The sequence below is a fragment of the Apteryx rowi genome, unplaced genomic scaffold (genome assembly GCF_003343035.1).
Source record: "Apteryx rowi isolate R43461 unplaced genomic scaffold, aptRow1 scaffold_124, whole genome shotgun sequence".
In the NCBI taxonomy this organism is placed as follows: Eukaryota; Metazoa; Chordata; class Aves; order Apterygiformes; family Apterygidae; genus Apteryx; species Apteryx rowi.
In genome coordinates, this window is record NW_020447464.1 from 2,009,480 (window position 1) to 2,030,276 (window position 20,797).

Here is a 20,797-nt window from a genome sequence, read left to right on the forward strand (position 1 = left end):
GCCAGAAGTCAAACATGACGGGATTTACCACTGTTGACTATAGCAGGGTTGGCCATAGGCAGCGATTGCAAGTATCACTGAGCTGCATGAAGTGCGTGCAGCTACCGCTGCCTGGGAGTTTTCTGTTAGAATGGTTTCCTAGTGGTAAATTCACTTTTCAGAAAATTTGATGTTTTCTGCTGGAAATTAATTTTCTTTAATTTGTTTTTTTAATCAGGAAAAAGAATCACTTCCAATTCTACAGAGTCTGCCTGTCATGCTCCCTCTGGCAGCAGTGTCTTGGAGCTGTGATTCCTGGGGCTTCCAGGTTTGCTGGCTCCAGAGCACCTTGCACCTTGCCAGGCAGACTGCCGTGGAGCCAGGAGTCCCAAAAGCTCCGGATCCAAAACCCCGGTGCCGAGGTTCCCTGAGCAGCCTTGCTCTGGCTCCGGGGCTGCTGTGGCTTTTAGCAGCATGTTGGGTCATGGTACCATTTCTGGGAAAAAAGAATATTGTTTAGGCTTTCTTCTAACAAAGTGTCTGAATTCTGCTTGGTGACAGTGTTTCAGGCTTTTGTTTCTGAGGATATTCATTTAAATTTCTATCAAATCTCAGTCAGGCTCTCTCTGACATGTTAGACCAGTTTTGACTAGGATGCTGGCATCCTGGGTCCCAGAGCGAGTCTGTAGCTCTCTTTCACTGCAGAACCTGTATAGTAGGAGCCATAACAGCAGAAGCTTCTCTACTCCCCTGCTCATTACCAAGTGCAGTTTCTGTGGCCATTTTCGGTGTTTGGCCTCCACTGAGCCTGCCAGCATGCCTTATGTGAAAGCAATATTACAAGTGAATAGAAAAATTTTCCCCAAAGCCACTAGATAGTCAAAATGTTCTATATACATTAGCCCAGGTCAGCCTGAAAGCCAAACTCTGACTTGGGACTGTGCAACAAGATCAATTTCTTTAGCAGGAACAGCATAAAAAATCCTGCAAGCTAATTAAGAACAAATAAAAATACAATTACAAGCTCTTGCATCTAATATTTCAGGGGGACAAAATGGAAGTGCAAACCTTGCCTTAGTACCACCAATGAGAAATGAGATTTATTTCAGGCATGCAATATATTATTGAACAGGATATGCAGAATTTAGAGATTATGTATGATATGTGTGAGGGGATATATATTATTTAATAAGGAAGTGGGTGAGAGGAAGACAGCAGAAAAAAATGGTATTCATTTAATGAAGGGACCTGGGACAAGAGCAAATGATAATTCTATCAGGTAGGATTTGAAGGACGTTGAAGAGAGAAAAGTGCAGCTCAGGAGATCATCTGATTTATCTCACTGGTGATAAAATGAGCATGAAAACTATTTCTAAATGGCAGATAATTCAGATCTGAGGAATGTCTCCTACATATAATTGAAAAAGGAGAGGAATCTGCACTGTTTTATTAATAATGGAACATTTTTCTTAAAAATTCAGGAACTTACTGTTCATCTATTCTAGTTTTTCTCTCATTGCAGAAAGTTATATGTGAAATGAGGAGCCATTTTTATGTTTCATATGGGACAGAAATATTTTTTCATTTTCCAAGACAGCAAGGTATGAGGCAAGAAGAGTAATAAGTTTTACTGGGAATCTGTGAGTTTGTTTAACAGACACTTGAGGCAGCTCTGTTTTTTTATTCTCTCTCTAATAACAGGGCTGTCACAACTCAGCGTTTCTGCTAGAGGTGCCTGTAGCCACCTAGTTTTATTCCTTCCTCCTTTCCTCTCTTATGAACTATACAGAGCTACATCAGGCCAATACTTGGCTCAGACACTAAAGTGGCAAGGGTTACCTACATGCCTATGTGCATTAATTGTGCAGCTTCCCAGGAACAACATTATGTAGCAAAATATGGAAAAATTAAAACTGAAAAAAATTGTTTAGCGCACAGGGGGCTTACTAGTGCACGCCTGTTCTCTCCAAAATGTGTTCCAGTGTTTTTTCGAGTTGGATTTGCAGTTTTCGAATTCTGAGGCTTATATCTTTTCCACTTGCATTCCTCTTTGCACTTCAAATATTTGTCAAGGAGACTTTTCTAGACCTTTTCGGTAAGAATTCTCCCATTCTTAATTTTATCCTGTCTGGACATATCTCTTTGTCTTTCTTTAATTATTTTGCTGTATCCTTCCTGGTTTTAGCTTTCATATTATTGTACTGTACTTTTTGGCTTTTGCTTAGCCAGGGTGGGCATTCCTAGCTCTTAGTCTTTCCTCAAACTTATATTTCTCTGTCATTAGTTTTACATGTCACTGAATTCTCTCCAGTTTTTCTATAGTTATCTAGATACAAAGTCCCCAGAGTCAGTGCAGACTTTATAGGTGTGCTGACACCCATAGCATGAGCAATGGGCTCAGCCTCGGCCTCAAACACAGACTTTCTGGGTTGGCACAGCCCTAGGTTGCTCAGATGTTTTTTGCTCAGATTTCTCATAGTAGAATTTTGCAGCCACATAGTCCATTTTCCGGCTTCCCAGTGGCTTTGGTTTGCTGTTTGTAGAGAGAAAGGTGCAGAGACTGAACACTGCGGCCTGAAATCCCTGACACTCTCCTAGTTCCAATTTGGCAGAGTTGTCTCAAACCTTATGGTTTGGAGTGAGTCTTATTGACTTCATGGCACATTTCATAGATATTATTCAGATAATTTTGTTTGAAGCTCTCTGCTGTGTTGCTTGCTTCTGCCTCTGTCTGCCTTGCAAAGTGCACTGAGAGGAAAGGTAAGGTATTAACCTTGTGAAAAGCTGGGCAGTGACTGCTGTTCAGAGGACATTGCACTGACACTAGAGCAGTGCTTATCAGGCCTTTAAGTAGGATAAGACCTATAGATTCCAGTTCCTTCTTTAACCACTGCTGAGTCAGTGAGAAAGTTCTCCTCTGGCTTATCAAGACAGATTTTCCTTTTCTCTCCTCTCTTGTTTTGCTATTGACAAGTAATGCTATGGCCAAACACAGCACAAACTGCAAGCATTTAGGACACCTTTAAGGTAGGAAGCTAGAGCTGCAGGCAGAGCAGTAGGAATCACTAATTTCACGTGGAACAGAGCAGTCTCACCAGTGGCCCAGGAACGATGAGTTGGACCAGGCACAGATACAGTTGCGGGCTGATACCAGGTGGGATGGGGATGGCTGGTTGTGGTGGGGGCCGGAGGAGAGATGGCAGATGTGAGCTGTGGGAGCTGGACCAAGCAGAAGACTGATATTCAGAGATATTCAGTAGAGCCAGGATCGAGACCATCCTGCTTAAGCAAGTGAATCTGACATTATAGCAAATCTCTAACAGAGCTTAGAAACTGAACAGAATTGGGTCAGCTCCGATGGTTGAATTTTATGGCTAGTTTGTGTAACTAAAGGGTAAGGGCAGAGCTAGGTATGAATGACAGGTACAAAATGTTTCATTTTTTTCTTTCTTTTTGAATTTTGAGAAATGTCTGTTGGAGAGTTGGGTATAATCTTACACCAGGAGAGAATGTTGAAAGATTTCAATAAAATGTCTCAAACAAAGGAGGCTGCCCTAAAATTCATTGGAATATACTGTACAACCTGAAAGATGTGAGAATCTGTCAAATTCATAGTCTTGATGGGAAGCCATCCACAAAAAGAAAAGAGGGAATTGGATGAGGCACACAAGAGGCTAGGATTCCCTTCACAATAAGCATTCAAAACTTCATTGCATGAAGTGTTCGCAAGTGAAGGGAAGGGGTGCAAAAGAGCTGCCTGAAACACAATAGGTAAAAGGGATAAAAGGCAAGTCAGACTGAAGGAAGAGCAGCTATAGAGTAACTCAAACTCAAAGCAGTAGAGGAAGGTACTGGAGTAACTTAATGTGACTTTCAGGCTAGATAATACAGGTGAAAATGGAGAGCTCAGCTGTGGTAGTGAAATCCAGGGAATGCCTCAAGATTCAAAACTGGTTTAATCTGTTGAGAGAAAAAATGAACTTACAAAATGATCCAAAGACAAGATAAAGTGAGTGGCTGTGCCTCCAATGGCACGGTTTAGAGAACAGGGCGCACCATGAGGGAAGATCCTGTGTTACAAGAGAACAGACAACCAGCAGATAAAGGCACAGGTAATAGAAGGGACCCGTCTATTAATACTACTTAACTGTTTTGCAACAAGAGAAACCCTACAGTGGCTCTGTGACGTGAGTGGATATGAGCTGATGCTTATAACATCCTTGTGAGCAAAGGGGCGTTCTCATCTCATAGATACAGCAAATGAAGTAACTGACCCATGGCCACAGTTGTACAGCTTTGATGAGATCTCATGATCTCTGCTCCAGTCCATTGTTCCATTACTAAATGAATCTGTGCACAAAATGCTGAATTTACCTAATAAATCAAAACAGAGTTGTTCCAGCTAGGTTGCACTGGCACAGAGAATCTAAAGAAAGTCCAGCAACCAGTGCAGATCAAAAGGACTAGAAACTACCTATCTTAAGCATTTAGGAGATTGGACAAGATCAAATGCTTATAGTTTGTGGGAAGAGAATAAGTGTAGCTAGGTGAAGATTTTCCCAGGATGGACCTGGAACACAAAAGCACCAGAACATTTGTACTGCAGAGCTGGACCACAAGCAATACAGAAACCTGTATTTAGGAGAAAAAGAAGGACTCTGAGTGGTCTGCAGATGTTTCTCATCTTCTTTTTTTAATTTGACAAGATGAGTCTTTTTTTTTTGTCATTTTGAGCAAATCAAATTTGACTTGCATTGAAAGAGAGAAATCAAAGTGAAATAAATTGATGTTCAAAGAAAGATGTGAAGGGAGTGACTGAGAATGCAGAGATCATGACTGGGGAGACAAGTATGTTGAGAATTTAAAATACCTTAAAAATCTGTGCTCCCATTATTTCCTTTTCATTTGTATATGTGTGTATATACATATGCAGATATGTATATATGTACATAGATGTATGGGTATGTTTCACATGAAAAAACATCATGTTCTAGGAATGAATTATTCTTTTGCTGATGCAGAATGCTTGCAGCCAAAAGGAAATGTTGAGCTCCCGTAACTGGATGTGTTTTGATTTGTAGTAGTAAGTCTGGGCCCCTCTCTAATTCTCAAATGTTAGGCAGTTTTCCTTTTCAAGGCTTGGGCTTACCAGTGCACAAATGATTCTGCCAACTCATTGTTTGATGTCTGTAGTAATCTGCAAAATGAGAGGAATTTCTGTGGAGCCTTGTACTTGTGAATGCTTCTACTTTAGGCCTGTTACTCAAGAATCTCTTCCTTATGTGAATAATTGGATGGTCTGTGCTCTGTGTAAATAGATGCATTCATGTGTGCTCTGAGTAAGGATTGCGGAGCTGGGGCCTTAGAAAAGTTTTGCTTCTGGTAGTGAAAGGATCAAAATTTGGCTGTAGGTTAGTAAGCAACCTTCTTTGTGTATCCAGATCCAGTAGCTACAAGGCAAAAGAGAAAAAACAGTCACATTAGGAAAGCATATGGCGGGGATGATCTCTGTAATATTCATCTGTCTTTGACAGAGTAACACAGCTCCCAAGTGAAAAAACACATGCATAGATAAATGTCGCACTGAAGCCCTTCCTGTGCATTTGTCCACAATGAATGGAAAGTCAAAGCCACAGACAGACCGGGAGATGGGTGACTGTGTAGGTACTAAAAGCTGTAATCTCTTGCACTGATGCGGTTTCTACCTACCAGACTTTGTTCTAAGAGTGACCTGGAGAAGGTGAGTATGGCATGAGTGTTCTGTGTCTCTCATAACACAGAAAGTAGGGCATCAAATGAAATTGTCAGATGGAAGGCTAAAAAACAAACCAAAGAAGGCAATGTATTTTTTGCACAACACTTTGTCTGTGGAACTCATTGCCACAGGATATTGTGGACACCAAGTATGTAGACAAATTCGTGTAAAAAAAATTCACCAAAGTATGTTTTACCCAAAGATAGCATTGTAGTTCAGGAAGTGCTTGAGCCCCAGACTGCTGAATGATGGCAGAATACACCAGGAAAGTATTCCATATGCTTGCTCTATTTTTATATTCTTTCCTAAACATCTGCTGTTTGCAGCTGTTGAAGACAGGATTCTGTGCTGGATGGATCTTTTGTCTGATTTAATATGGCTGGTTTGATGTTGTCAGAGAAGTCTTACTTACCATGTTTAATCTAATATTTACTACTTGCAGAAGTTAAATACACCATTCTCTTTCAGTATTTTCCCAGTAGTGCAAATCCTGTGGAAAGAGTAAATATCACAGTTCGGTAAATATCAAGGTTCCTTTTTAATGGTGTTATGATAATGTTTGATCTACATAAATAATGATGCTTTAATATTTCAGGGAGGTTATCTGAAAATGTGTATGCAAATGGAAGCAAGAATTGGAAAGAATTTCAATATAAAGGTTTTAAGGATCTATTTTTTTTTTGTTGACCAAGCATGGTAGTTCATTCAAAACCCCTGTTAAGGTGGAGAGTGCTTCCAATTTTAATATTCTGGGGAAATGAGAGTCCTAATGCTACAAATACTTATGCACTTGATCACTTCACACATCTGAGCAATCACATGGAATTGAATGGATCTAGTTATGTGTTGTAGTGAGTGTATATGTGTGTGTAAAATTGAAGTCTAAACAATTTTCTAAAGAATGGCATCTTGTACTTTTGACTCCTATGCCCATTTTAATCGATTTTTCAATGTTCTAAATAAAGAATCATCCTAACACAGTCCTGTTTTTGTAATAAAGTGGATTTTTTTGAAATATCTGAACTGTCAGTGGTGATGTGTAGGACTCCAGGTGCTCCCGCTCATGGTATTGTGGAAGGAGATGACTTTAAATACGGGGCCCAGGTTTACTTCAAGTGCAACGCAGGTTACAGCTTAAAAGGCAGCCGTGTTGCCTACTGTCAGCTTGATGGGAGTTGGTCAACACATCATCCTGAATGTGGTAAGGTCACTTTAAGTTTTGATTCTTATCAAATGTTGCAGCCATTGTATTCACATTAAACCAGGAGTATCCAAATCTCACTTGAAATTTGGTAGATCCATGGCTTAGCATGATGTTCTTTTGTCTTCCTGTCTTTAAGAAGCAGTAGCGATTCTAATTTTACTTTCCTGGAGTCCAAGCCTGCAGGACTTGCTTATTTAAAGGTCTGGCTGAAACATCAAGCAACTGAAGAATAATTTCCTCAAAGACTGTAGGCATACATCCTCCTTACACACAGACTGAAAATTTCTAGGACCAAAACCAAAAGAGGGCCTTCATGCATCAATGAATAGCTGCTTCCGTTAGTACTGTATCTCTGATACCTTCTCTGCAGAAGTCTGGGGCATTCTGTGGAGGTGATTAAGGGGCTTACTGTGTGAAGAGTTATTACAACAGGATTCCCATCCTAGAGCAAAATTTTTAAAAGCAAAATGCTTCTATCTATTCTTGCTGTGCAAGTTCGCATGCCTACAGTGGATCACATGGATTCACATAGATTCACATAGATTCAGCTGTGAAATTGCAAACTCCTTCTTCCCTCCAAAGAGACTTTTAATTTTTCTTTAGTTGTTTTGTATTGCACAATTTTATTTCCAGATTCCAAAATCCTTTGTATCAATTGGAAAAGTGCTTTCACAAGGGTGTTATGGCAAGGAATGCAAGTTTTTAGGGGAGTGTCATGAAACAGCTGTATATAGGTTCATCTGAAAGAGCAAGCACAAGGCGTTCTTCTGTCTAGAGAGAAAGTCTCCAGTTGCAATAAATGTAATACAGGTTTGTGTTAAAAACCCTGCTGCATGATGTCATTGGCTAAAGATTGGCTAAAGATCTATAACTAGACTTGGCTATTACTGAAATGCTATGTGGTGTAATTTGGGTCTCTCCTTCCCAGATGGCTTCTTTTTATGTTTAATCCACCAGAGAAGTCATAACACTGAACTTAGGAAAAAGATAATTATTACTGAAGTTACTGATATGCACAGGATGAAATAAGAGAATGCCTTTTGAAGGTTTAGTATGTAGACTTACTTGGTCAAGCTTAGGTACATTTGAAAACATGCATTCCACTCATCAGATGATATATCTAAGCTAGATATCGGTACAGAAAGCAACATGCAAATAAAGCATTATATGGTGGGTGATTCCCTGTATTCTTGAGCTGGATAAGTTATGTCACCTGTGGTTCACAAGTGAGAGCCTGTGAGGTAAGGGGGAGAAAGAGGGAGCTCAGTGAAAGGAAGACAGGGCTTTGCTTCTCCCTTTCTCCTGGTAGCAAGGAGCTTCAGCTCTCCTTGTTTACTGATTATGAATATTACATGCAAAAGTATGTAAGTACATATATAACCTTCCGCATGTGCTAAAATTCAATGCTGTTAAGGAAAGCAGTGTTTATGTGCTTACTCAAATTATGTACTCAGTTTTAAGAGCACGTGCTCTTCATTTAAACATGTGCTGTTGTGGTTAGCTATGTGCTTACATGCTGTGTTGAGCTGGACTCTGTCTGGGGACATGAGAGTATAGGTACCAGTTGAGGGCCATCCTGATGCACTGGTGCTGTGCTGCTTTCACAGGCCTTTAAATAACTGTTTAAGTGGTTTGTTGTATGTCGGTGCTTTTGTGAACTGAGGCTCAGGGGGCAGGCAAGTCTGAATCAATGACATAAAGAGGTAATTTCTGGGTTTCTGGACAACTGATACATCTCTCAGTCTTCTCAGGCCTCTATATGCAGAGCAGCACCAACACTAACTGTCTAAACTGGATGTTCATGGGGTATCATGCAATGAGACATCAGACAGAGAAATTAAATAGAATTGCATGTTACTGTCAGCCTGACAAGAAAACTAAGAGATGAAATCCAAAGGAAAAACAAATGCACCTTTTTCAGCTTTTAAATGTAAAGAGCAGAGAGTGGAAAAATATAGGGAAAAGCATTTATTAGCATTACTTAGTGAAATTGTCCTCTAGATTTAGGGCACAAATTTAAGTTTACTGAGGAAGAAACAAACAAAAAAATATATATTGGGAAGGAAGAAGTAAAAGAGGTTTTATAGGCAGAACCTCATGTGAATAAGCTTTCCATATTAAAATTTTAGTATCAGTAAAAATATATATATGTTCTCTTTAAATTCCTCTATTTCCCTGGATTATTGAGATCTCTCTCTCCGTGCTAAGAAGTCAAAATACAACCAAACATAAAAGTAAAATTAAGTATCTAGTTTTATTGTCCAAGTCCGGTGAAGTATTGAAAGAACAGAAATGGTAAAAGGATGCCAAGGGCCAGTTCCTTGCATATTTTACAAGTGCATCCTTTTAGGCACGTGAAGTAGCCCTGTATAAGTTAATGGAACATAACATCATGTAAAGTCAAGCTTCCTTTTCAGGGTTATCAGCAAAGTTGGAGGGACTTTTTAACAGTTTGAGAATCTTACACTTTCAGCAAAGATGAAAGCGCTTATTATAGGCAGACATCTGTATTACTATTGCTCCTTTAACATTTGATCTTTTCTAAGACTGGGCTCCCAGATGGGTCTTGAAGAGGCATCTTTAATGAAGTATAGATTGTGTAGTAACATCTGCATGTAATGTCAAGCAATCTGACAGGTGAAAATAATGCTGTGAACTTGATAAAATGGTTACTATTTTTTCTCCCCCTATCATTAGTTCTAGATGAAAAAAACTGCTCAGATCCTGGTGGCCCACTCAATGGCTACAGAAGAGTGGTAGAAGACACTGGGCTTTTGAATGGACGCTATGCAAAAATTGGCACAGTCATTGCTTTCTTTTGTAACAACTCGTATGTTCTTAGTGGGAATGAACAGCGGACCTGCCAAGACAATGGAGAATGGTCAGGGAAACAGCCAATCTGCATAAAAGGTAGTTTACAATCTTTTTTTCCAAGAACTCATAAAAACTGCTGTGTTTTTACTGGAGTTTGTTTTATATAATTTACACTGGCCAAACAATCAGTTTTCCTAAGAGTAAACCCTCTGATTGACAGCTGATACTGAGGCTGGTAGTTTGCTGGCTCTTACTGGCTGCTAAACTCAGCCCGATTCCAGCAGTTGTTTTCATCTTTAAACACAGAGAGGAATTTTTCCCTAGACCTTAATTACCCTCATGTTAGGATCAAAAGTGCGTAAGATCAAAATCAAAGAAAATCAGCAGGGAACTGAAATAGAAGGAAATAATTGTCTCATCAGACTTGCTGTCGTAGGGCCCAGTTCTCCTCTAACAGTCCCTTTAAGTCAATGGGCCCAGTCGCAAGTGTAAAGGTTTGTAAGGCCAGGCTTGCAGATTGCATCCTCGAAGGTATGATTGAAAAAATCACTTGCGGAGATGCTTAAGCTATCTTTATTCATCAAAACACTGAAACACATCTTTAAGTGCTTTGCTAGAAAGAGAATTATGCTGTTGACCTGGGGCTACTGAAAGCATGTCTGGAGCCCTGAATGGATAAAGGAATTTGGGCTGGGGAACTGCCAAATCTGTTTTCCCGGAGCAGTTTTTTCAAAACATATTTTGATAGATTTTGTTGTTAACCAAAGTAATGATAATATAAGGAAATATATCTGTCCCCTGGGGAATTTGCTTAATTCTGTTATTTTAGATGGAAGTACTCTCTCCCTGAAGCATGTAATCATCTCCATTTGTGGAAAGCATCTTTATTGATGTTAACTTTGATAGTGACATAAAGGTTAACATATACAGTAATCACAAAGAGCTAGATATTGTTAAATCCCACAGAACACGAGTGCTCAGGCATACAGATGAAATACATCCTGCAAGATTCTTTTTCTTCCACTGTGTGCAGCAGGAAAGAGATCCTGGCAAAATCATTTGAACTGATACAGCTGGATATTTTATCCTCCTCTTAAAATAAATTTAATATGCAAAATTAAAAATCCTGGATCTCCCTTCTGTTATTTTGTGTATATTCAGGTAACTCTGTGGTGTTCCTTTAAATCAGACTCCCCAGCTCCTCCCAAAGGGTCCACAAGCAAATAGGCTTGCAAAAGTCTGTAATACTGTGCTGCCTTTCTCTGTATGCCTGGGATTAGCTTTGTGTTGCTAGAGAGATGGACATTAAATATTTTAGGTATAATTATGTTTTTGCAAAAGTTTGCTCAGATTCCAAACTGTCAGTTGTAGTGGTATAAATCTGGTATAAATCTGGTGTTCAAATGCTGACAGTGAAATCTTCCTCCATGGCTGAAAGTGCCCAATACAGAAGATGCTCAGTTGCTTCCAGGGTTGGGATAGATCTGGAAATCTGCAGGGAAGTATTTTTCTAAAGTTTTAGGCTTTATGGCCTATCTTTATTTTAATGCATATAATTTACTGCCTCTTTCCTTAATCCAATCCACTATTGTTAGCAACAGGAAAGAGTGGAAAGGTATACGAACCATAACATTTGAGCTCTGAATGTGGAAAAGGACTGTGCAACATTGTATTTTTTCTAGCCTGCAGAGAGCCAAAGATCTCTGACCTGGTGAGACAGAAAGTGCTTCCAATGCAGGTTCAGTCAAGGTGAGAATGCAATACCTCAACTACAGTTTTAAGAAAAACGTGATTGCTTTTTCCATCCTCTCCTTTCCGCCCTGTGTGCCTTAGCCCGACTGAGCAGCCATTCCTGCAAAATGGTTGGTGTGAGCTCCCCTGGTAACGGAGCAATGACAGCTGCTGGGAGGGGAGGTCTGATTAAGCGCAGGTTTGCAAGCTGCTGGAAGCAGCCAAGAAGTTATGCACAGCTGGAGATGTGCAAAGCACTGCATGATGCTGGAATTAGGCTTGCAAGACTGTGACAGACAACAAGAATTAGCTCATAAAAATTCCTTGGGGCTAGTGATGTGTTTTAAAATGTGGAAACATGACGTCTTAGTGAAGAAATGAGTGGGGACAGCACAAGGAGAGAAGGGAGCATACTAATGTAATCTGCTCTGATTAGGTTTCACTGTCCAAAGCAATGCAGTACAATTGATATAAAGTTGGGTTTGGGATGGGGATGGGGGAGAGGAGGAAGGAGAGTAGGAGAGGGGGAAGAAATGAAAAATCAGACAGTTGTCTGGCTGTGCCCTTTTGCTGATTTCTTGAAATGAGCCCAATCTGAATCTAGTTATGCTGCAATGTTCAGGTTCATTTTTGTCCAAGTAATTATTTCTCATTTCAGTGTCTTTTTGCAGTGCAGGATTCATTTATTTTTAGATGCAGTGCAAGAACTGTCCTCATCTTTGGTCTTAAGAACAGCCATACCAGGTCAGAATAAAGGTCCAGCTCAAGCCCTGTCCTGTCTCTGGCAATGGCCAGTAGCAGATGCCTAGAGAAGACTTTAGGAACAAGGCAAGCACATACTTCCCCCAAATACTTTCCCACCCTCCAGCTGTCTGTGACTTAGGATCTTAGAGATGGCCCTAGAAAGCCATCAGAAGATTTTAGTAGCCATCAGGAGATTTATTTTTCCTTAAATTTCTCCATTCATTTTTGAACACAGGTCTTCTTATGCTAAATGTTTCGGTTTGCTTAAACCTGCTGCATGAGAGCAAATATATGTCCCCACCTCTATAGCACCATGATGGCATCTCATATTTGTGAACTGTTTTTATCTCTTGAAGTAGTTCAATTTTATAGAATAATAGTGAGGCAAAGTATGGATTATGCGATAATGCAAGGTGACATGTAAGTAGGGAATTGGACCCAAGCAGTCTGAGCACAAACACACAGCACCTCTCATCCCTCTTCCAAAATCAGAGAAACTTGCCATTGCTCTCATTCTTAATAACTTTGCCTTCCTTGAGTGCTGTCATATATCATGTCACAGATTCTATGTGATGGAGACAGTCTGTGTCTCTCTGTGACCAGAAATGGAATTGCCACATGAAAAATCCATTTTTAGGGCTTTTCTGGATGCAGGCAGTACCAGAAATCTCAAGGGAAATTAATTTCCTGATGAATTTTGCAGATGTAAATAGCTTTTTCTGGAGACAGGAGTTTTTAAGCATTAGTGCAAGGGGCATGTACTAAGTGGTGAAGAGTTAAGTATGACTATAGTCAAGCTCATGGTCCATACCAGGCTGATGCATGTATTTATTTTTTTAATTATGTGCCATGTTTCAGCTAATCAGTACAATTTCTAAATGGAAGCTTAGTGCAATTATGAAGTCTCTGTGGTGAAGTAATTATCTCTGTTAATTGCTAAATCAAGGAACTTTATCAACCTGATTTAATCTGAATTGATTTCTAATACTGCCTATTAAAATGTTCACCAGAGAAAAGATGTGACTAACTCCTCTCCAGGGAGAAGTAATTATGGCAATGCCAACTTCCAGTGTAATTTCTCTATTAAAAACATGATATCCCAGTCCTTTTGTGAATGGCAAGAACCATTCCACGTTCAGAAGCAACTGGATACAATCCAGGAACTGTAAAATGAAAAACAAAAAGACACACAAATAGATATGTTATAGACAAAGATATATATATACATAAAAATAAACAAAATATCAGAGATGTAAATAGGAATATTGCTAAACTATGTTGGAAGAGTTTTTTGCCTTATTCTTTCACAAGCAAGCTAACTGCTTATGTTTTTAAATGCTATTTAACACAGCTGGTGATAAATCTACAGTAAGGATTGTTTTTGTCGTATTATCATTATTACCCTGTGTTCTTTTTGTGTTGAAACAGGGAAACACCTTTGCATCAACTTTACTCATCTGCATTCAGCAAGCAAAAGCTTGAAATCTATCCAACCAAGAAACCGGTACTGCCATTTGGAGACCTGCCCCTGGGGTACCAGCATCTGCACACTCAGCTGCAATATGAATGCATTTCTCCTTTCTACCGCCGCCTGGGTAGCAGCAGGAGGACTTGTCTGAAGACAGGAAAATGGAGCGGGAGGGCCCCTGTGTGTATTCCAAGTGAGTCTCTACGGGGAAAAAATGTGCACGTCTCCTGGTGGAGGGGGGAACAGGATGTGTATTCATCTTAGATAATTAGGGAGTCCTAACACTGTAGGCCATCTATGCTTCCAGATGGGAAATAGGAGCAGTAAAGCTTGCAAGATGCATGGCTCTTTTTACCCACCAGTAGAACTTCTGTAGGTGACGGTAAAGGGATCAAGCTTTCAGCACTATAATTTGCCATCATTTTTTTTATACTCTTTCATTGAGCAAAAGGCATAATGGGGTTCTCTCATGATTTGAAAATGTTTTCCAATTATCACCTCATGTTTTCCTGTTTTATTTACTGCAAATGTGATTTTTCTTTCATCTCTGTACTTTGTCACACAGCTTAAGAAAACATCAAGGTTTAAGCAATAGAATGGAGAGTCTGCATTTTAAAAAGGCCCTTCCTTTAATATACCCTGCTAAGGAAGGGCTCACATTGCAAAATGTAAGATCAGATGAAATCTTATCCAGAGCTAGTGCACATAGTAAGTCAGGATAATAACATCACAGGATTTGGTATGACTCACTACTGATATCAAGCAAACTGTGGAAGGTAGATCCTAACATCATACAAATTCTCAGAGTTCTTATCTGTGGTTTTGCTTTGAGATCATCCCAGATATTGAGAAGTATTTCACTCACTCCTTTTGGCTATGGGCATGTAAACACTGCATCCCAGAAAAACCCATTTGTCCTAAGGGAAATTAAAAAAATGTGAGCACATGATGCAATCCTTTGAACTGAAGTAAACCTTTTCTACTATGGAAGATTTTACCCCAGACCTAAACCAGGGTAATATATTCCTAGGGCAAGGCATGGCTTTCTCTTTTTATTTTCCTCGAGACGGCTGTTGATTTATGTGTATTTGCTTCAAGGTTTTGCTGCAAGAGAAGTCTGTCCTTATAGGAATGAATGCAGATGTGCCAAGGTCAGTTCTAGGAGATGACCCCACAGTTACTCTGTGACTGCCTAGGATGGGTTTTAGTACACTGCTGTTTTTATGGTGATTTAGTAAAGGCAAGAATCAGTGGTGTTCTTTCCAGTTTCTTATGTAGTTATCTCATTATAGTTGCAGCTTGAAAAGGTTGTCATGAAAATTCACCTGCTCAAGTGCTAAACCCACATTCATACGTTAGCCAGGGATTCAGTTAATAATGGAAAAAATGAATGTCTTTTACAGCTATATAAAATATACTCATACTAGAATTTTGCAGGTAAAAGCTAAAGGTTAATAGGAAATCTGTGCCTCCTGCTAACCATTGCAGTTTGGTTCCTTGAGGCACATCCTAAGCAGGAATCAAGAAAGAGGGACACTCGGATTCTTCAAAGAGGAAAAGACATTACCTCACTCTTGGTTCATGTTTCCTCAGTCTGTGGAAAAGCAGAAAACATCACTCTTCAAAAGACAGTGACCTCTACCAGGTGGCCCTGGCAAGCAGCGATATATCGGACAGCCAATGGGGTGAAGGAGAGCAGCCTCCGGAAAGGGACCTGGATTCTTATCTGCAGTGGGGCCTTGGTGAACGAGCGCACTGTGGTGGTGGCAGCCCACTGCGTCACGGACCTGGGCAAGACCATTGTACTCAAGACAGCCGAACTCAAGGTGGTTCTGGGGAAATTCTACAGAGATGATGACAGAGATGAAAAGACCATCCAGAACCTGCGGGTGAGTCTAGTGGGAGCGGAAAATGATTAGCACAGACACATGTTGATCAGATTCATCCTGTATGGGGAGAAAGAGATTATCCTTTAGACAAAATACTGTTTTACACACTGTTCTTTGAAATGCATACCTAGAGACTCAACTGTCGGAACTGTCATGGCACAAGGAGGGCACATGCTGCAGTGCATTAAATTTCCCTTACACTGCCCAGCTCACATGGTTCCCCCTAACACTGATGACTAAGAAAATAGTCCAGATTCCATGGGCCATTAGATCTTGACTGATATTGCCAGAAAAAAAGGAGAAGAGGTGCCAGCCACTGTCAATAGCGATTAGCATTATTTATAGGGAGACACCTGTGCTCTAGATCCTGGTTTGACACCGTGAATACATTTCATATCTCAGTCCCAACACTGAGCAGACTCTAAAGAGACTCCCAAACTCTAAAGAAGTTTGTAGCTGACTCCAGCTCCAAAAATAGCACCTCAGGCTCACCAGAATGGTTTGCTTGACTTAAAACTAGAAAGGCTGAAGTCAAAATGAAGAGAAATACAGGAATTTCAGCTTTGTCTCTTTTTTTGGAGTGGGGGATATGTGAGTTCATGAATGCATTTTACCAGTGAGTTATTGTTAATTTGATTATTATTTTACATGCAGTTTTTTGTTTTCTTTCCGTAATTGCAACTTTTTCAGATCTTCTTAGATATATTATTTTTTGACAATATTTCCTTATAAGAATGGTAAGGTTTGGCCCCAGCATTATGTTATGTATTGCTACTATTCTTTTGGGGGATGGAAGATAGGTGAATTACAAAAAGAAGAAGACATTTTAATTCAAAGTCCTCCCCCCGCCCCCCAAATTCTAATTCTACAGACTGAAGATGACATGGCAGGCAAAATCTTTTCAGTAAATGGTGGGAGATCTTGAACTGCATATTAACTCCCCACTTTGGTGAAGATGTCTTTGATTGCATTTCATTAAGAGGAGTTTCACGCAATAAAAACTGGCCTGAAACCCAAGCCAAAAAAAAAAAGCCCTTAAGAGAAGATGCTTGATCTCTTTGCATGTTTTTGATTTGGAAGCAGTCATTTGAGTGAGCTCTATGATGAGAGAATATTTTGGGAGTAAAGGGGGGAGGAGAAGAATGCAAAATAAGCTAAAATAAATTGTAGAAATATGGAAAGAGTGTTGCTGATTTTTCCGCTGCTATTAACCCTACAATTCTTCCTATTCTGGTTCCTCCCCAGATTTCTGCCATCATAGTGCATCCCAATTATGACCCTATATTACTTGATTCTGACATAGCTATCATAAAACTCTTGGACAAAGCCAGAATCAGCAGTCATGTTCAACCTGTTTGCTTGGCATCTTCTCATGATTTGACTTCATCCACAGAGGATTTAAAAATAATGGTTACCGGCTGGAAGGTATTGGCTGACGTTAAAGATCCCGGATACAAGAATGACACAATCCGCATGGGACTTGTTCAGATGGTGGACTCACTGTTGTGTGAGCAGCAGTATGAAGATAATGGGATGCAGGTCAGCATCACTGACAGCATGTTCTGTGCCAAACAGGACCACACAGCCTTTTCTAATATCTGCCCTGCTGAGACTGGTGGGATTGCAGCCATACCTTTGCCAGGAAAAGCATCTCCTGAGCTAAGGTGGCACCTGATGGGATTAGTGAGCTGGGGTTATGATAAAACTTGCAGCCTCGAACTCTACAGTGGCTACACCAAAGCTCTTCCTTTCAAAGACTGGATTGAGAAGAACCTGAAATAAAAAGCTGTGTCTGGAAATGGCATTTTATAACTATCATAATATCTCTTACAGTCTCTGCTCCGTTAGGCTTCTCATCCCAGTGATGAGCCACATCTGGGATAAGGTTAAGGCAGACACCCTGGTAATTTGTCCTAGGATCAGCTGTTCCATCAGGCTACTCAACCCATGACAGAGGGTCTCAGTGCATGGAGCATTTTGACATATTTCGGCTTTCTGCCCTGGTGGGAGGATGATGCTCTGCTCCTGAGTCTGACATACAGAAACAGGACAGCAAGTTCTCACTAACATTATTCTGTAGTGCGGAGTCCCCTAGAGAAATCGAGAGTGAGCCTTTCCCAAAGATCTGTGTGACTGAGAGGATCAGGAGGCTGGAAGAGTAGCCTGAATTCATTACGATGGATGAGCTTGTTATGGTATGTGCTGTCTGTATTGCCATAGTACAATGTAATCTTTTTCCCTCCCAAGTACTTTAAACATTTAAATAAACTAAGGTTTGTTTTTTTTTAACCTACATACACGTCTGACATTATTTAGATTCCATGTTGCTTTATCTGTGTCACACTCTAGGGGCTATCTACTGCCCTTGCCTGTTTGCATGTGACTCTCTCACTTGGACTCTTCAGGCACACTGAGAGGCAGAATTAGCACAAAATTCAATTACTGCATAAATAACCAGCATCTTTTTTTTTTTCTTAATACATCCAGTGCTGCTTTTGTTGTACATGAGCCATTGCAATGAAATGTATCTGGGGAGTTCTCTTCCACCTTGTGCTCTGAACAGATGAAAACCTGAAACATGCCTTTTAAAAGCTTTTTCCATGTAGAGTATTTCAAAGACTTATGAATGCCTTGGGAGAGGCTCTTCTTAAGCCATGAGAAGTTCTGGTTTCCATCAGGTCACATACATTTGTGGCAAAGTAACTCCCCTGTAGCCTTTCAGCATGAAAAATAATGTTTAGTTCTCATTCTTGGCAGAGGTTTTTCTTGACCGGATAGTTTGGCATCAAAGCATAAGATTCTCCACTGGGCATGTTGTCTGGTGGAGCGACTTTGGTCTCCTCATGTTCCTTATTACCGCTGTCTCACTAAATCATTCTCCTCTGTTCAGTAGAGGCTAAAAACTGGAGATAAAACCTAGATAAGGTTGGGGAGGGGGAGCAGGGGAATGTCTCCCACCAGTAATGACGCCTCAATAGATCATCTATGACACCCTGGAATTTGTAGGACCTCAAAATTATTACAGTGCCTAAACCAAGCCTACAGACAACAGTCAGATGTGAAGGCTGAGGATCTGATGAAAGGACTTAGTCCTCCCACCAGGAAAGACTCGGATTTCCTGAAGTCGTGTTCTGCCTAGACTATTGCATGACTATCGCTATTACAAGCTAAGAAGTCTGTTTTCAGTTCTGATTTCTCTGATACTGTGAAAATCTTCTTTAGGTTTCTTAGCACTCAGTAGTTTCCACCTACTTATGAATCTGAAAATTACTGCTAAAAGGGCAATTAATATTGGAGGTAGCTCCACGTAGTTTATTTTGTTTTCATGGGCAGAAGGACTTAATGTGTTATGCTTTTGCACTTCGCTTATTTTCACTGGCAATAGGACAAGATGATCTGTTGCTCGAGTCCAAAAGTTTAAGGGCTATAACCACAGTGAATTACTTCGCTGCTTATGTTGTTTGTCTATCTCCTCCTGCCAGGAGATTATGCTTGGCTGACAAACTGCATGGCAACCACAGCAACAAAAACTCTGAATTAAATGTGAAAAATCAGATCTGTTTCATTCCTCTGCTGGGAAGAACATGTGCCAAGGAATGTTTGGTACTCCCACTCTGACAGAAGGGGTTAGAGGTAATTAGGTGACAGTTTTGGAGGGGGGTAAGCTTGCAGGTCAACAAGTGCTCCTTCCTAACACTAATATGAAGAATGAAATGAAAGAATCAGAAAGAAATATGATTGTTTATTGGAGCATGGCTTGCTCAGTGAGAGCTCTTCCATGAGTAAATGAAAGGAGAGTCTCTGCTCTCCTGGTAAGAGAAATTCTCTTCCGAAGCAGAAACCATAAAGGACCTGGTTCTTTTCTCAGTTACAGCAACGTAACTGCATTGCTTTACATAGCATTACTATTGCTCTCCACTGCTACAACTGAGATAAGAAAAGAATAGGCTTTAATTTTTTTTCTGCTCTAGGATTTGTCCAGTTGAGAGCTTTGCAGTCCATACAGATCAGCAAAAAGTCCATGTTAATTCCAGCTCTGATTCATCTCCTTTTTCAAAAGATCAGTTGGGCCTGGTACTCACTGGTCCTCTGACTTCTTCGTGTTAAATCCCTTCCCCATTTAGTTTCAACCACTCATAGATCTGGCAACGGATAGCTGGAGACTGCTGGGCTCGGGCAGCAACAATCCAGCTGTATAGCGCACAGAAGTATATTCTTGCAGAGAAACTTCTATTCTATTTAGAGATTCTACTCAGAGAAAACAGAAGCAAGAAAAAGGTCAGGTTTCACTGAGTCCCAGCTTAAAATTTTAGCGTAGTTCTTTACAGAAAAAGAAATTAACTGTAGCATTTGGGTCTGCTTCTGGACCTTAACTTTGATGATGTTTGAATCCTAGATTCAGTTCTGACTTATCTTTAAATGCAAATATAATGTATTTCTATTTTCATATGACATGTATATTCACACATACACACAGACGGCCATGCACAAACACCTGTTGCCTAGTATGTGTAGGAGTTATAGATAGAAACAGCCTCTGAGGTCAGCTTCTCCATCCTGTCTGGCAGGCTGATTCACAGTAGCTCCATACCTACAGCCTGAGCAGAACAAGGGCTGAGATGTAACTCCACTGATGAGGAAAAATAGCATATGAATGTTAAAAAAAAAAAAAAAAAGCCAAACAAACCGAGCTGGAATCACTAATCCTTTCGATAGCCAGGATCTATTTTTAAGATGCAAAACTATTTTGAACATCTCTTTTTAAACAGGTGAGGATCTATGCCATCTGTTGAGGAAAGGGTGTGAAATAGCGCAACAGGGATAGCAATGCATCTTCCCCCTGAGGAGCAGAGCTAGGCATGCTGAAAAGGCCGTAAAGAGAGATTGCTATGAAAGAAAAAACAATCCCTGCTTTCTTCCTCACTCCAATGGATGTGTGTCTCTCCCTTTGTATGTTTTGGGGGCTGTACGTGGGTTGAATTACTTCTAAAAGAAGGGGTGTGTAGACGAAAAATAGCACTGTGCAGCGCGAACAGCAGCAATCAGCACGCACAAGTCCGGCGCACCTGTTACCGGCGGCCTGCCGCAGCTCACTCCGGGGGATTACCCCGGCGGGGGGATTACCCCGGCGAGCGCAGGAAAACGCGCATCCGGTTGGGATTAGAAAATGCAGCGGGAGCTGCACCCTGCAATCTAAGCACCGAGCCGCAGGC

At 40.5% G+C, this 20,797-nt stretch overlaps 1 protein-coding gene across 4 annotated transcripts in view; it reads left to right on the forward strand.

Annotated features, from left to right (window-relative positions):
* PAMR1 (peptidase domain containing associated with muscle regeneration 1) overlaps window positions 1–17,869 on the forward strand; it is a 45,847-nt gene extending 27,978 nt beyond the window's left edge. For 2 of the 4 annotated variants that reach the window (XM_026055599.1, XM_026055600.1), the window contains 5 exons: window positions 9,636–9,848; window positions 11,435–11,501; window positions 13,656–13,888; window positions 15,289–15,584; window positions 16,830–17,869. In XM_026055599.1, coding sequence (XP_025911384.1) covers window positions 9,636–9,848; window positions 11,435–11,501; window positions 13,656–13,888; window positions 15,289–15,584; window positions 16,830–17,366 — 1,346 coding nt within the window. In that variant the 3' untranslated portion in view covers window positions 17,367–17,869. Of the gene's footprint in view, window positions 1–6,734; window positions 6,936–9,635; window positions 9,849–11,434; window positions 11,502–13,655; window positions 13,889–15,288; window positions 15,585–16,829 lie in introns of all 4 variants that reach the window. The other 2 variants (XM_026055597.1, XM_026055598.1) reach the window with 2 other exon arrangements.
* Window positions 17,870–20,797: the final 2,928 nt, after the last annotated feature.